General features: G+C 45.0%; 1 protein-coding gene across 1 annotated transcript in view; it reads right to left on the bottom strand.

Moving 5' to 3' along the window:
* Nucleotides 1–328: 328 nt before the first annotated feature.
* The window catches only part of AKAP1 (A-kinase anchoring protein 1), a 41,748-nt gene continuing 26,309 nt past the window's right edge, over nucleotides 329–15,767 (bottom strand). The window contains exons 3-11 of the mRNA XM_044994021.1: nucleotides 14,473–14,606; nucleotides 12,912–13,038; nucleotides 10,365–10,492; nucleotides 8,574–8,751; nucleotides 6,132–6,282; nucleotides 4,746–4,813; nucleotides 3,177–3,250; nucleotides 2,169–2,234; nucleotides 329–2,026 (exon numbers count right to left, since the gene is read on the bottom strand). Coding sequence (XP_044849956.1) covers nucleotides 1,964–2,026; nucleotides 2,169–2,234; nucleotides 3,177–3,250; nucleotides 4,746–4,813; nucleotides 6,132–6,282; nucleotides 8,574–8,751; nucleotides 10,365–10,492; nucleotides 12,912–13,038; nucleotides 14,473–14,606 — 989 coding nt within the window. The 3' untranslated portion in view covers nucleotides 329–1,963. The remainder of the gene's footprint in view (nucleotides 2,027–2,168; nucleotides 2,235–3,176; nucleotides 3,251–4,745; nucleotides 4,814–6,131; nucleotides 6,283–8,573; nucleotides 8,752–10,364; nucleotides 10,493–12,911; nucleotides 13,039–14,472; nucleotides 14,607–15,767) is intronic.

Raw genomic sequence — 15,767 nt, 5'->3', positions numbered from 1 at the left:
CTCATTCAAACTGCGGCATAGCTCATATTTCATCTGCACGTAATATACTCTTCCCCCGGTGCACCAGTGCTTACTAGACTGCACAGCAAGGTTTTTGTAATTTATTTTTAAAAAAAGGAGAGAATAAATGCTGTGTCCAAGGTCTTTCACAAAACTTGATGTAGTGATCAGAGAATTCAATGAACAGGGGTTCTGAAGGTTCACCTTTTTGTGTCCCATTTAAAACCCATCACTATTTGGTCTCACCTGCCACTCTATCAAGTAAAGATCCCTTCCCACCCACATCTGTACCACAAGAGGCTGGAAATGAAGGCTCTTACTCATCACATTTTGATTAAGATGGCTTAAAATTTGAGCTTTAATTGAAATGGGAAACATTTCAAGAGGATTTTTTGTTTTTTAGATTTAACCAAGCTATCAATTTTGTTTTCATTGGACATCATTATTGCTAACATTAAACCATACGCCCCCGAAAAGAGAGAATTCATAAAAAAGAGAATACAATCAAACCATATCTGAATGGATCTGATCAAATCCTGGTGTAGGCAGCTACATTCATGTCTGCATGGTGGACCAGCATATCAGCTCACCGAAAGTAAAAAAAAAAAGGAGTCTCTGGATTGGTCTGAAAGATTCTCATTTTCCAAGGCTTGATTATACCAGTGCTTTCCTGTCAAGTGTCTTCCCGGCCAGCAACAAATCTCAACTCAATACACATGTCTAAATGCAGGTACATTACAATATTTTTTTAATAGTATTAAGTTATCTTAAATTATTTGAACAAAATTTTAAATTCCACATTTGATATCAATCTAAAAGGGACCAACATAAATCAAGAGAGAAAGAACACCACTGCAATATCAATTCCATATTGTTACTTTTTTTTTTTTAAACAGATCTGTACAGCAAAGGAGTCAGTGATCACAAATCATACCATACAGCAATCTAGAGCAACGCTAATCCTGTACACAGCAGAGCAGAAACACTCCCACATTCGGATGCTCCGAGTACGTCAGCTGTACTGATGGACTCCAAACCGTTTCTACTTACAGAGAACATTTTGTTGTGGGGAAAAAAAAACTCTTTTAAAGTTCCCTTTGTGATTTCCAGTGTTTCTCTTATACAAAATATTACAATGATTTTATATATATTTACACAGACTTGCACAGCTAGAAAATGGTTACAAATTACAATCGGGTTTGGCAATCTATTTTTTTTTTTTAAATACGTGATCTGGAACATAGCAGATTTACAATCTATGGTTGTAGTGGTAATTCATCCTACATTTCAAAGGTCTGCACAGATGAAGTTTTCTTCCCATGCAGCTCCTGCCTAAAACATTTCTACCATGAGATGTGTGCCAGGGTAAGTGTCATGAATGCAATTCATATGTCTCCCAGCATCAGTCACGGATCAGACTAACAAAGCTTGTGCAAGTTGGTGGCACAACATGGAAAAGTCAATAGACGACTGAACTTTAAATCCTTTATGTATTTTGTGTTGGCTTTCTAGGCAGCAAACCTATTTCTAAGAAACAGCCAACATCTTTCAGAAAAAGCAGCCACTGAGCCTCTGGGGCATCTGTGCAACAGACCTGCAGACAGTTAACACACGGTAGGGGTGTTTTGTTAGCTTCAAGAAAACCCCACTTCTTTTTTTAAATAACTCTTAGAACTAGGCCAGGGACTGGTTTTGTTTTAAAGCTACAGTATCTTTTTTATGGCTTTTAGTAACTCCCTGCCTTTCACTGAAATGAGGTATGTATTTCAAGTGAAATGGTAACAGTCAAGCAAACAAGTCTCAATGGACCACAGAGTTTTGCGCAGTGGTGTAAACAAACGGGTCCTCCCTACAGGATTGCCAAACCCAATTCTAATACAGTGCAAAAAAAGGGATTTTTTAAATTTTATTTTATTTTATTTTTTTTTAGAAAAAAGGGTCGCTTGGGGCCTCTCAGAGTTTACTAGTAACTGTCAATCCACTGAGCAAATCCTCTTTCCACCAGAGCTCTGTTTATTGACACCACCTAAGGGAAAATAAGAGACAGATGAAGAAAATACCAGCCTGAAAGCAACATTAAAAGAAATCCCCATAACTCAAGCTGAGTTTTTAAACCCACGTCTCAGTCTATACAAACCAGAGCACTACATTTCTGCAAGTGTACGCACCTCATCTCCCAGCATACTCCACAGCTGGATGAGAGGCAGGCCTGTTGCACTGTCATAATTTGTGACCTGGAACCAGACATACATGTTAGCACAGAGCACAGCAGACAAGCTGGTGTGTCAGTGAGCTGAGACACAGCTTTGCTGTTAAGCTCTCTCTTCCTGAGGCTGAGAGGGAGAACAGTGGCGCCCAGTCTCCCGCCTTTGACCGTTGCTTTAAGAACGACAGCTCAAGAGCAGCATAAGAGAGCTCGGTATTATTACTCAAGAGAACACATGGCCCATTCTTGGGAGATAAGATTTCACCAGCATGAGTCCTATTACTAGGTAAGAGCTGAGCGTTTCACGTCTCCTGAGGGGTTTCGTTCATCAGAGTACTATGGAATACTGTTACTTTAGGATAAGAGACTCTTGGTCAAGCACTGGCAGTTTTCTAGACATCTCTCATATTCCAGCATTATAATCTATGCAATACATGGACTATTGGTCTCATCTAGTTGGTCCTCATATATAACACAGAGTCTAGAACTTCCCTGAATTCATTCCGATTTGAACTAGCGCACATCTTTTAGAGAAACGGCCAATCCTGATCTAACAATTGCCAGTGATGGAGAATCTACCACAACCGTTAGGAAACTGGTCCAACGCTTTACCACCCTCACTATTAAAAACGTAAGCCTTGTTGCTAGACTGAATTTGTCTAGCTTCAACTTCCAGCCATTGGATCTTGTTATACCTTGGTCTGCTAGATCGAAGAGCCTGCTATCAAATCTCTGTTCCCTCATCTAGGTACTTACAGACCATGAGCAAGTCACCCCTTTCTCTCATCTCTTTGATGGGAGAAATAGATTGAGTTCCTTGAGTCTGTCACTAAGGCATAGTTTCCAGTTCTCATGGCTCTTCTCTGAACCCTCTCCAATTTATCAATATCCTTCTTGAATTACTGACACCAGCACTGGTCACAATATTCCAGTAGCCATCGCACTAATGCCAAATGCAGAATATACATACCTGTGCAAGCAGAGGTGTACCTCTGGTCATTTCACTAACGGATGAGTCAGCTTCTGATGAAAAGTGATCCTCGTCTTTGGAAAGAAAAGGAGAAAACAAGTCAGACATTCACAGGCTCCTAGGTTCTAAGGCCAGAAGAGAGTATTACAATAATCTCCTGCATAACACAGACCAAAGAATCTCACTCATCATTGCTACAGACATCTAGTCTATGAAGCCGAACAAGATTGCACTGAAATGTGTGTCACAGAGGGGAGATGATGAACAGTTCTCTTTTTAAAAAGGATCCTAGCTCAGTAGCCACATGTGCATAAATGGATTCAAAGTAATTACTAAGGACCCTGGGTGTCTTCAGATATGGTAGCTTACATTAACGTTTCAGTTTTTAATGATGCACTCTTGAGCCTAGGAAGCTCAGGACTTCACTTGTCCTGCAGGAAGTTTAATATGTGAACAGGAACTTAATGATATTCAATGGAATTTAACCAACAGAATAAAAAATCCCTTGAAGGATGGGTGGAATTTTAACATCGCAAGCTGCACTCTTCGTTAATACTGTCTATGTACCTTTCATTGCCCAAGTTGAGGGATGTATCTACACTGAGGTGTTGCTCTCTGGTTCCCACCCCCCATGCGGCAAATGCACTGAGCTTTGAGGAAGTGAAAACAAAATCTACCTTCTGGGATTAGACTGACTACCTCTGTTTTTGGTCCACCCTCGTGAGACATCTCCAGCATTAGCAGCAATGACAGTTCCTATGCTGCTGCAGATGTTGCAAGAGGTCCCTTACTGGAAAGCGCATGCAAACAGTGAACTCTGCTGATGGCAGCTTGGGATGGTATGACTTTCAACCTTTGCCATCCATCTACAGCCTCAGCAGAGGCAAACCCTGTGCCTACCGCCTGTGCAGGGTTTCCTCTCCTGCTATCCAGAGTCTTGACATCAAAGGGTGCTATCAGTGGGTCGGGATAACATCCTTCAATATCGAGAACTGAAAAGCTTTTTAGGCACTAGCAAAACATGGCTGGATTTCTATCGGTAACAACATAGGAGATGTTTGTGGACATCATGAATTTCCCCTCCTTTTCCAGCACTGGGGCCATTTTTAAGAACACTCAGAACTATCCATACCATCGATTTCAGTATGGGAATGTCAGAGGTTTGTCTAGTAGATTAAGGGACAGTACACTTGCTATCTAGTCCATTGGCAAAGAGGAGGCGTTTAAAGAGTAGTTCTAGGTCATCCTGCTGCCCTCTGGTAGAGTTCTGCCAATTTGAGGTTTTAAGTTACAGTCTCGTATTTTTTTCCCTAACTGTTTCTCTTTCCATCCACAGCCGCGGGAAAAACCCGCCCACTGACTAGACAGGAAAGATAGTGAAACTAGTTCCACAGTGCTGGCAAAATAAAAAACCAAGCAAGAAAAAAAAAATTCTAATCCACTTTCTAGTAACTTCAGATATTGGACTCGAAATGGTATGGAGAAAGTCTAAACAACTCTGGCTTCTCAACTGTCTAACCAAGCACCATGAGTGCCTAGCATTAGTTTCTCTCCAGTGATTTCTGTTACCTGAAAGCGGCACCACATTGTCTAATAAAACTTCTGCTCCTTGGAAGGGTAGTGTTACAAAATCAGACCTTAAAAGAGAAAAGAATCAACTTGAATAGAAGAACACACCTCTGCCCTAATTCCTTATTACGCTTTAAACTGATGATGGCTGATATGGCAGGAATTCATTTGTTTCAGATTAGTTACAGCCAAAAGAATAGACATGGTACGCGTAACAAGAGTTTGAGCAAAATTCACATGAGAGGAGCGAGCATCTTGTGGCTAAAGCATGGGAATGAGAGATTTGGGTACAAGCTCTGGGCTTCTCCACTTGGTCTCAGTTCTCCACATACAAAATGAAGATGGAGTGCTCCTTTTCTCCTGTCCTTCATCAGCTCTGACGGAGGGCCATTGCTTACTATGTGCTTGTTACACCGAGTAACTAGTGCACTGTGGCCCTGACCTCACCTGGGTCCTCTAGGCACAACTATAATAATGAGATTGCTTCCTCATCTCGCCCACCACTCCAGCTGGGTGTACAACACCAGAGATTCCTCATGCTTCCTACCACCCATTCAAGCTTCTCCACTGGGAGCAGGAGCACAGACCAGACCAGTGGCAGGCACCCATGTTTTAAGCACTGTAAGTGTTAACAGTCACTGGTACCTTGTCTACCAGCAGCAAAGCAATGGCAGGAAATTTTTAGAAGAACCTACAGCTTGCCGAGGTAGGAAGCTGGAAGGTAGACCCACATGCAGAGATTACGAGTGCTTCTCCATTTGTTCTCCTCCCAAGTGGTCTTCCCCTGCCCTGGCTCTGCACAATCTCATTTTCCATGCCACAACGCAGCCGTGCAAATCGTGCGCCACGGGGACCAGGGGAACCCTCTCTGAAAGGGCAATGTCTCTCCCTGGTCCAGCTGGCCACGCGCTCTGTATCTGTACCTCATCACTTCCCACCAGGAAGAGAACAACGAGTGCGCCGTTCCCCAAACACACCCAGCATGTCACTACACAGGGACAGAGTTTCCATGAGGCAGCCCAGCCCAGAGGATGGGGCATTGGATGCAACATGCGGATCAAAGGTCTATTCCTGGTTTTGCTGCTGGGTGCCCTTGGATAAGTCACTTTTTTGTTCCTCAGTTTATCCACTACTTAAATGAGGATTACATTTGCCCTCCTCTGTGGAGCACTTAAGACATCTATGGATGAAAGCACTATGTAAGAAGTAGGAGTATCAGTGAGACATCCAGGTGTCCCACATGGTTGTACGCTGCTGAGAGAACCACTCCCCCCCAATGCTTTCATTATACTGCGGAGACACCTATACCTATCAAGCCATTACACTTAGCTATGAAAGTTCAACCCTTTTTGTTCCGGTCAAGGGAGGAAAAACATAGTTCCTGACCTGATCTGCCTGAGTGTGTCGATTTTAACTCTCTCGTATCCTCCGTAGTCCACATATCTGATCTCCACTTCATTGTTATCTTTGAAGTAGTCGACAACCTGAGCCCGCCACCAAGCGCCATCCAAGCCCGGAGCAGCACAGATCACACCGACTGCAAAGCAAAAGAGGGCGGAGTGGGAAGATTCAGCGTTAGTGCCTGTTTCTAGAAGTCCCATTGGAACAGCAGAGACACCAGGCTCCTGCGTCTGCTCAGGAAGCAGCAGTGTTACCTGCCCACGCTGCTTTCAGACGAGACACCTGGCGCCCTGCAGCAGGGAGGCAGCATGATCCAGCAGACAGAGCACTGGACCAGGATTTAGGAGTCCCGGGTTCTATTGCTGGCTCTGCCAACGACCTGCTGGATGACCTTGGGCAAATCAAGGCGCCACTTTGTGCCTCGGTTTCCCCTCCCACTTTCTGTCTTGTTTATTCTGATCAAGGAAGGGCTGTTTCTCACCGTATGAGCATACGGTGCCTAACAAGCATGGCCGGCACCACTAGCAGCTGCAGTAACAATCCACTTCTCTCTGTCTTGCCCAGTACAGTGATATTAAGTAGACGTGTGACTAACCCTGCCTGAAGTAATAAGCAGCTTTTAAACTCTCTCTAAACGTACTCAGCGTGTTCAATTTTGCACTTTTGTTTGTTTTAAAGTAGCTGCTCAAAACGAGTAACTTGAGCAAGAGAAGTATTCAGAGTGTTTGTGAACCACTGAATAGTCCTCTCCAGGAGCATGGCGCGTCTAAGTGATGCTGTATAAAGTGGACAAACAAACATCTGTTCTCCGGAAGGTGCCTTGAAAAGAAAAGATTCTGTTGAGCTGCCACCTTTCTGAACCACCAAGAAACAGCCACACACAGACCCACCCCCTGCTCAATTAAACACCCCCTTGTTTAAAGATGGGTACATCATGCTGGACCCATACACCATGCTGAACTGCTTCAGCGAGAGAGAGACACATACAACAGAAACAGCCATGTCGGGAATGCTTCTCCCCCCCCGCTCACAGCGCATGCCAGCAATCTGGAGGCATTGCCAGAAATTATACCTCTATAAAGGAGAAAATGACAGTGTTTGATAGCAAAGAAAATAATCCTGATGTTATAATTAGGGTGCCGGCAGCAAACATCTTCAGGAACACGCAGCAATGCTGCTCCCTGACTGACAAGGCTAGAGAGAGGAGATGAAAACACTGGCTATGGGAAAGGTAAATAAACGCCCCTCCGCCCCCACCGAGAAACTGGTAACACGTGCTTCTTGTAGCAATGCTGCTCATGAGAGCATAAGAGCGGCCATACTAGGTCAGACCAAAGGTCCATCTAGCCTATATCCTGTCTTCCGACAGTGGCCAATGCCAGGTGCCCCAGAGGGAATGAACAGAACAGGGAATCATCAAATGATCCATCCTGTTGCCCATTCCCAGCTTTTGGCAAACAAAAGTTAGGGACACCATCCCTGTCCATCCTGGCTAATAGCCATTGATGGACCTGTCCTCCATGAACTTATCTAGTTCTTTTTTGACCCTGTTAGTCTTGGCCTTCACAACATCCTCTGGCAAGGAGTTCCACAGGTTGACTGTGCGCTGTGTGAAAAAATACTCAAGTTCATGCTTATATTCATGCTAGCTCAGACTGTGGCAAGATTTACATTCAAAGCTTTTAGAGTAGTTTATAATTGGCCAGAGTAGTTCTGGTTTGAATTTACCTTGTAGGAAGATAGGAATTGCCAGACTGGATCAGAACCAAGCCCCGTCTAGTTCAATATCCCATCTCTGACACTGGCCTGCGGCAGAGGCTTCAAAGGAAAATGGAAGAACTCTGCAATAGCCAGATGTGGAGTAGTCTGTGGCCCACATTAGGGCTCATCCTGACCTCTAATGCTTTGACCTTTGCTGAAGATCTGAAGCGTGAGCTTTAATACTCCTTCCACAAAGTCTATTATAAGGGGCTTGCTAATAGTTTTAAACACAGCTTTTACACTCATCTTCCACTGCACCCTGCCCAATGTTTGGGAGCTGAAACACCCACTTATTTTGCATGTTGTTTTCCCAAGTCTCCTTAGAGGAAATGCACATAGCTTAATTAATTTGTAAATAACATTATGTGAAGAATGATTGTGTCCCATTTTTATACAGGTTCTCTATTGTCTGACCCATGGCAAATTCTGTCATAGACCCTCATCTCTGGATGGAAGAGCAAACTTGAGAATATGGAAAGCTTGTAGTTTCATACTTTAGAGAGTGCAGGGGAGAGGCACTGAAAAAATACCTGTCAGTGAACTCTAGACTCAAGTTACTCTGAAGCGCAGAGGAGAAAGTCTGCTAGATGCTACTAGGAAAGGCCAGGGATAGATCCCAGGAGGAAACTTTCTGCTTGACAATTCAAGAGGAACAAAATGACTTGCCTTCTACTGGAGTTGGCAGAGTTGGAATTCCAGGCTGAGAATAGCAGACATACATCTGCTGGTCCAGACTGCGCAGCACATGGAACGTGGGGTGAGTGTGCTGCTGCACAAACATGTGTCCTGCGTCGATTTGGTTAACGACAATTACTTCTACGGTGACTCCATCCGGTAGCATGAGCTGCCACAAAGAGAGTGTTATATTTCCATTAACGTATTGTTGCAACATGAGCTTCACTCATTCCAAAGGTTAGTAATAAACGCAGTTTCACTGATACCTTATCTACTCTACTACACACACAAAAATGAGGGGGCATTAGTGGTTCAGGAGTTCCGAAGTGGGCTCTTTAGATCTTCACCTCTAGGAGAAGAGTTTGAACCTAGGACCAGCTGACGGAGAGTCATTGTTGACATATGTTCTCATGAAGGGGAGTCAGATTAGCGTAAATTCTTTGGGGCAGCAATTGTGCATGTTGTGCAGCAGCAAGCATAATGACAACTCTAAAGGATGCTATTTATCAATAGGGCAGGGAGACTAGTATAGGCAACAACAATGCAAGCTCATTTTGTGCCATCCTGACAAAATACCCCAACACTGATCTGGTAGAATCACTTGTTGGGGAAAGTTTAATTCCACGCTCATCTGAGCTCCTGGCCTCTCTACTGAGGCTGCCAAATAAGTAGCAGTTTGGGATGGCGGTTTCTGAGATGAAAACACTTTCACGGATTTCCCTGCCAAATCATTTCACATAGGCCATTGCGCAGCCATCAGGCTTTTGATGGTATGCTGTAACTTAGCAGAACCTAAAGGCACCTACCACAACCTGAGCTGTACTGGAGTTACCCTTTGAGGTTATAAACAGAAATCTAAAGGAAGAAGGCTCAAAGAACTAGAAACATGCAGCCCCCTTGCCACCCGTGGAGGCAGACAGAAGTATATATTCCCAAGCTATATTTAGCTATTTAACAGATGTTGGAGTCCATGGTGTACCCAGTAGGATCTATTACCAAATGGACTGTCATTTACAGACAACATCTGGAAAGGGAAACAGATGTGCAATATTGTGTGGAAAGCATGGAGGTTGATTATGATGCCAGATCTGAATAACTGCAATAGAGGCTTAAAGGGAATGTGATGCTACTGGAAAGTAACAATTCAGCATGATTCTACCAGTCACATGACAACCAATGTATACAGAAACTGAATGACCGTCTTTGACCATGTGGCAAATGGACTGTAAGAACAGAACCAGAATATCTCCTCATGCACAAACCAAAAACACTAAGAGCTATTTCTTTGAGCAAACATGTCTCGTCTGTAGGCAAAAGCCCATTATGTCAGACGTGCAACTGCCAGAGATTAAGCAAGTTTGGGTACATTTTCTGCAGCGTATTCCAGGAAATTAAACACAGGGCGGCATGACGACAGATGGAAACAGTCTGATATGCAACAACTGCATCTGCGCTGATCAAGAAAAGCAAAGGACATTCTCGAAGGAATCTTTGTGGGGCTGCTTCCTTGTACGGTGGCTGCTATGGATCAAAGAAGCGTTCTTTGTTCTGAGGCAAGGAGCACGATTACTCAGTACATGCCCGGCGTTTCCAGCACATCCATCTATGGAACGGATTATGGTGCATCGGACAGGCCAGCCTTGATATTTGCTTAATGGAAAAACTGAAATTGGATAGTCAAATTGAAGGGGGAATGCAATGTGGCTCTACGGATACATCTCCTAGGCACGTCCATACAGTCTAACGACATAAACACGGCTGGCATGCTACCTTGGGGCTTACCCAGGAAGTCATAGGTAGGGAATGCAGCATCAGTGATGGGGCTGGAGGAGCGTAAATGTTGGTGAGGCTCAGTTCCTTGAACTTCTTACCAATCAGACTCAGCGCTTTGTCTACATGATGTTGAGAGCCTGGAAGACAAAAAGACTGAGTTAAATCACGTGGTTGTGTTGGGCACACGCCTGCAGCACAAGTGCTGGAACAAGGGGTGCTGCCGCTCTCCCCTCTGGCTTGAAGTGGTTTCCATCATAGACATGGTTTACAGTTTAATTCAATGACTCTCGGCACCCCCACTATACAAATTGTCCCAGCACTCCTGACCGCAGTACCTTGCAACTCCTCCTGAATGACACGATTACATACAGACCTTTCCTGTCTATACCAGACAATATCTTTTTTGATGTGGGTAAAAGCCTGGATACATAGCTGTAAATAAAACTGGGCCAAGATGTCTCCTGCCATGGGATCACTGTGCGCTGGTTTCTGCTTCACCGAAGAGGGCTGTTCAATGAGTGCTAAGCCCCACATTAGAAAGCTAAAACAAAATCTCCAGTGTGGTGTGGTTCTTTCGTGTGTTTACGTTTCAGTGAGTGTCTTGACAGCTGGTATTTTCAAAGCCATGCAGGAGATCCAGCTACGTCCCTGCTATTAACTTTAGTGAAAGATGCATGGTTATATCCTGCTTTGAAAGTCTCAACCACACTCTGTGACCCAAAACGGTGTTGTACTAGTGCAAGGACTATCCCTTAAACTGAGGAAACTTAACCCACCATCGCAGCATCTGTCCATGATGAGCCAAGCACAGAGATTAACATAAGAACGGCCATACTGGGTCAGACCAAAGGTCCATCTAGCCCAGTATCCTGTCTTCCAACAGCGGCCAATGCCAAGTGCCCCAGAGGGAATGAACAGAACAGGGAATCATCCAGTGATCTATCCTGTTGCCCATTCCCAGTTCTAGCAAACAGAGGCCAGGGACACCATCCCTGCCCATCCTGGCTAATAGCCATTGATGGACCCGTCCTCCATGAATTTATCTAGTTCTTTTTTGAACCCTGTTATAGTCTTGGCCTTCACAACATCCTCTGGCAAGGAGTTCCACAGGTTGGCTGTGCATTATGTGAAGCATAAAGGGCAACAAATACCTTTAAAACAATTCAGTTTTAATACAGCACCTCTAATATCTGAGTAACCAAGATAAATAGTTTAAGTGATATTTCTCTGTACAGTGGCCCTTTAAAGATTGTGGCAAATGGAATATTTTCCCAGCTCCCCATATCATTTACAAAAATATTTTAGTACAAATTTATTTTCAGTGACTTCTCTTGTCAAAATCTACAACAGCTGATTTATGTTTATTACTGTGGTGACGAGGTTACAACCAAGAAGGGATCCCATTGTGCCGGTCACTGTTCAGGCACAGCATAAGGGTATGCCTCCACTACGGAGACTATTCCGGCACAGCCGGGCCCTGGAGAGTAGACATGGGAACACCACATCCCGGAACGAAGTTAACTACGTTAGCAGAAGCCCTCTTCCACCAACACCTACACTGGGGGTTTTGACAGCATGGATGCGCCCGTCAGGGACATGGTGGTTTTTGGTTTTAAATCATGCCTGACTGACACAGCTACGCCCGTATAAGCTTCCAGTGTAGGGCAAGCCTGAGAGAGTCCCTGCCCTACAGAGCTTACAGTCTACACCTACAAGGCAAAAGGGATCTAAAATACAGGTGAAGTGAACAATCCAATGGCTGCAAACACGTTAATTCCACTTTTTTTGTTTTTACCTAAATCCTGTTAGCGGGGTTGTTAGCAGGGGATTAGCTAGATGCTAATACATTACAGGCTACACACCTGCGCTAGTCATGCTCTAGCTAGCTTGCTGAAAACAGCAGTGAGGCCGTGGTGGCGTGGGCAGCACAAGACGGTATGTATCCAGTGGGGGAATGGGGAGGTGGCAGGCAGGCTCATGCAGCCAGCGCCGAAGCCCATACCTCCATGTCCTCACTGCTATTTCTTAGAGAACTAGCTAGCTTACAGCTGGCGTGGGCATACCTACATGCGCCGCAAATCACCCCAGCTGCAGTGTAGACGTAGCCTCAGAGGAACTCTTGGGGTCTCCATGCCACTATGTGCAGACGTATGGTTAGGGAAACAGGTCTAGAACAACCTCTCTCACACACATCTCTGGAAGAAGGGTTTGGGAAAATGGTACCCCATAAACCTTGTCCGCACTAGGGAAAGATGGACATTTTAAAATCCTAATGTAGACAAGGCGGTTGTGTTAACACCCATCAGCTGGTTGAGGTAAGCCATACGCTCTCCCCCACGATTTTAATGCGTTATAAAATTCATCTTCCTTCCTAGCATAGACAGGGCCTAGCATTGATGCTATTTGAAGCACAGGTGGTAGCACTTAGAGCAGAGGACTCAAAGTTAAGTATCCAAACTGCAGTCAGTTCTTCACCCCTTTATCTAAGAGCCCAGAGGTTAGATTTTAGACAACACAGACTTAAAAAAAAACACAACCGGGAATCATCTCACTCACCTTCTATGTGACAAATCTGGACATCTTGGGTGTAAGGTAGTGTTGAAATATAAATTTTGGCACCAGAAGTTTGCTTCAGAAAACTCACATACCTTCCCTGCTTGCCAATCAGCCGGCCAACCAAGTGCTTGATGGAGAGATGGAGAATTCAAAGTTAGGAGTGAGAACACCACTTTGGATCTTTAATTTTTAAATGCTTAATTTCACCTGCAAGAAATGCCACAGGCTGTGGGGATCAATCGGACCTCAATGCAGATTGGGCTTCTACCGAATGTAAACTGACATTGGCCCAGCAGAGTTTAGGGAGATTTTGTTTAGTAGCCCAAGGCAGTTTCTGATTTACCTACATTTTGTTAAGTCCATCTTTCTAGTCAGCAGAAACAGCAAGTGCAGCGAAGACGCAAAGGCCTGGTGCCTAGGTTATGCTATCCCATAAAAAGAAACTTCTCACGTGGTTTCACTGGGCCCACTGCATCGCTATAGGAGGCAGCATGCTCAACCCATTTGGGAAAGTGATGCCTTATATTGCTCAACTGTGAACCTTCTGGGTGACTCAGGAGCAACAAGGACCAGTTCTAGACAGGATCTTGTGAAGTCATCCAGGGCTTCAAGGGACAAGTATGAATGTTATGAAGCAAAGCCTGGGCAATGGGGCAAGTGTAGAATGGGGATGGGTTGGGGGGAGGCTCTGGAGGGGACATGGAGCATCCTTCCCAGACCCAGAGACAGTTGCTCTTTCTACAGAGGAGTTCTCAGCACATTAATGGGCATTAGCCCCTTAGAGACATTCAGAATTTCAGCAGAGAATACAGAAAGCCACTTGAACATCCTCTGTCCCCCATATGCAAGAAAAGCCAAAGCACCCCCTCTACCAAGCATCATGGTATCTGTTTTTTGGGGTTTACTAATTTCAATTGGGGGGGTATTTTTAGCAATTTTTAGTTTTATGTACATCAGGCTACAGGGGGTTGAATATCAGGGGTTTGGGAGGCTCTATACATACACTGTAATAACTCATCTTAATAATCCTCCCTACTGTGCTGGAACGTGGTACTGTTTGAAACAGCACTACATTCAATTGCACTAGGGAACGTTTAACGTGCACCAGCACGGTCCACACAGACCAACAGATGTGCAACACGTTAGTGCGCTTTAGAAATCACCCCCGTGTAGTCTGCATTTCTGCGCTCAGATGTAAATCACCATTTCTGGGGTTTACTGGATAAACACCAACTTCAGGTTTTTTTGTGCCATGGATGTTTATCGCTTAAAACTGAAAATCAGCAGCTCTGCAAGGATTCTCTGCATTTGGAGTCCTTCAGCAGATATTTCAAGGAGTGTTAAGCCCCAACACCCTGAAGGGAAAGCAAGCACCGCACCCGTTTTATAGGCAGAGAGAGAGAGAGAGATACAGAAGGGCCATGTGCTTTGCTCAAGATCACACTGTGGCAGAGCCAGGACTAGAACCCAGAAGTTGATTCCCGGTCCCTCGCTAACCGCTGGCCAACACTCCCCAAGGTCAGTGCAGGGAGTTACGGATGCCGAGTATTTGGCTCGTTACCTTTGGCACCTCTATCTCCCAGATAGTGAGCTCAGACTTATTGGATTCTACTCCTGGCTTGGAGTTCTGGCAACTCTCCGTCTTCCCAAGGGCACAGCCACTGTCCACAGAATCCATGCTATTTACATCTGAACCTACAAAAAAAAAACCGAAAACCACACCACGGCATTCAGACAGTCCGGATAATCCAAGCTCTTCGACTCTGCATGAAGTCTGACCAAACTCCCATTTCACATACATCCCTGATTGCGGGCCCTCCTGTACATAGACACTTTACGCTCTAGATTGTGAGTCTGCTACTCAATTCTCAGCTCCTCTAAGAAACACGTGTGTCAGGGGCTGCTCTGTGCTACTTATGGGAACAGGCCACTAGAAACAGACTTTTGTCCCCTAAAACCTCCTGAAGAATTCCACATGTCTGATGATAAAAAAAATCGGACTCCAATTAGGAACCGCCATGTTCACAAGCATACCCTGTAATGCAATGGGCAGAGTGGAAAACATCAAGAGTTTGTGCAGGGTCAAATACAGAAGCCAGGTGCTATTATTAGTGGAATGCAAACTCCGTACAGTCGCAGTATCAGAATTGTGTCCCCTTGGATTAATAGGGCTGGCAGTGGAATAGCAGCCGTGAGAAGGCTTCTTCATCTTTGAGACTCCAAATCTAGCTACGGGTTATTGGGGAAAAGGGAGATGGAGTCTTTCCCATTGGAAGCCTCCTGTCGTTACATTCCTGCTGCCCTGGACCAAGGTAAAAGCAGTGGGAGGGATAAGCCACCGCCAAAGATCTATGGCTTTGCAGAAGGCCACATGTGCCGTACTGAGAAGCACCTGCACATCACTGACCCTTCCGCTCAGCAGGAGGGGCCCTGCTACTTCAATGAGAGAGGCCCTGCAAACATCAATAGAAGATAGATCGAAAGCTCTTTATGGAAGGTCGTGGCCGCTTCAGTGCAAAGCATAGACCCTTCCCACAATTTGAATGGGAAGGGCTCCTGAGTCCTCCCACCCACAGCTGGAAGGGAGAGGAAATCTTTGGAGCAATCGAAGGGACCTCCTTCAAAGACTCATGGAACAGTCCAGCTGTTAAAAAAAAACAAACAACCCACCTTAAAGGACTTCAGGATGCCATGAACCAGACACCTCCCAAGCAACTCGATGAAGCCGAGTCCTGCTGAAGCTAATGTACGCTGCTCCCCATTCCAGCTATTAGGCTTGAAGAAGCCTCTGAGGGCCAAGGTGATATTAAAGATCTTAGTCATTTTGGGATGGGGTGTGGGAAAGCCCAAGGAACT

The sequence above is a fragment of the Mauremys mutica genome, chromosome 19, assembly GCF_020497125.1.
Source record: "Mauremys mutica isolate MM-2020 ecotype Southern chromosome 19, ASM2049712v1, whole genome shotgun sequence".
NCBI lineage: Eukaryota > Metazoa > Chordata > Testudines > Geoemydidae > Mauremys > Mauremys mutica.
Note: the sequence above shows the minus strand (reverse complement) of the source record. Positions and strands in the feature narration are given on the sequence as shown.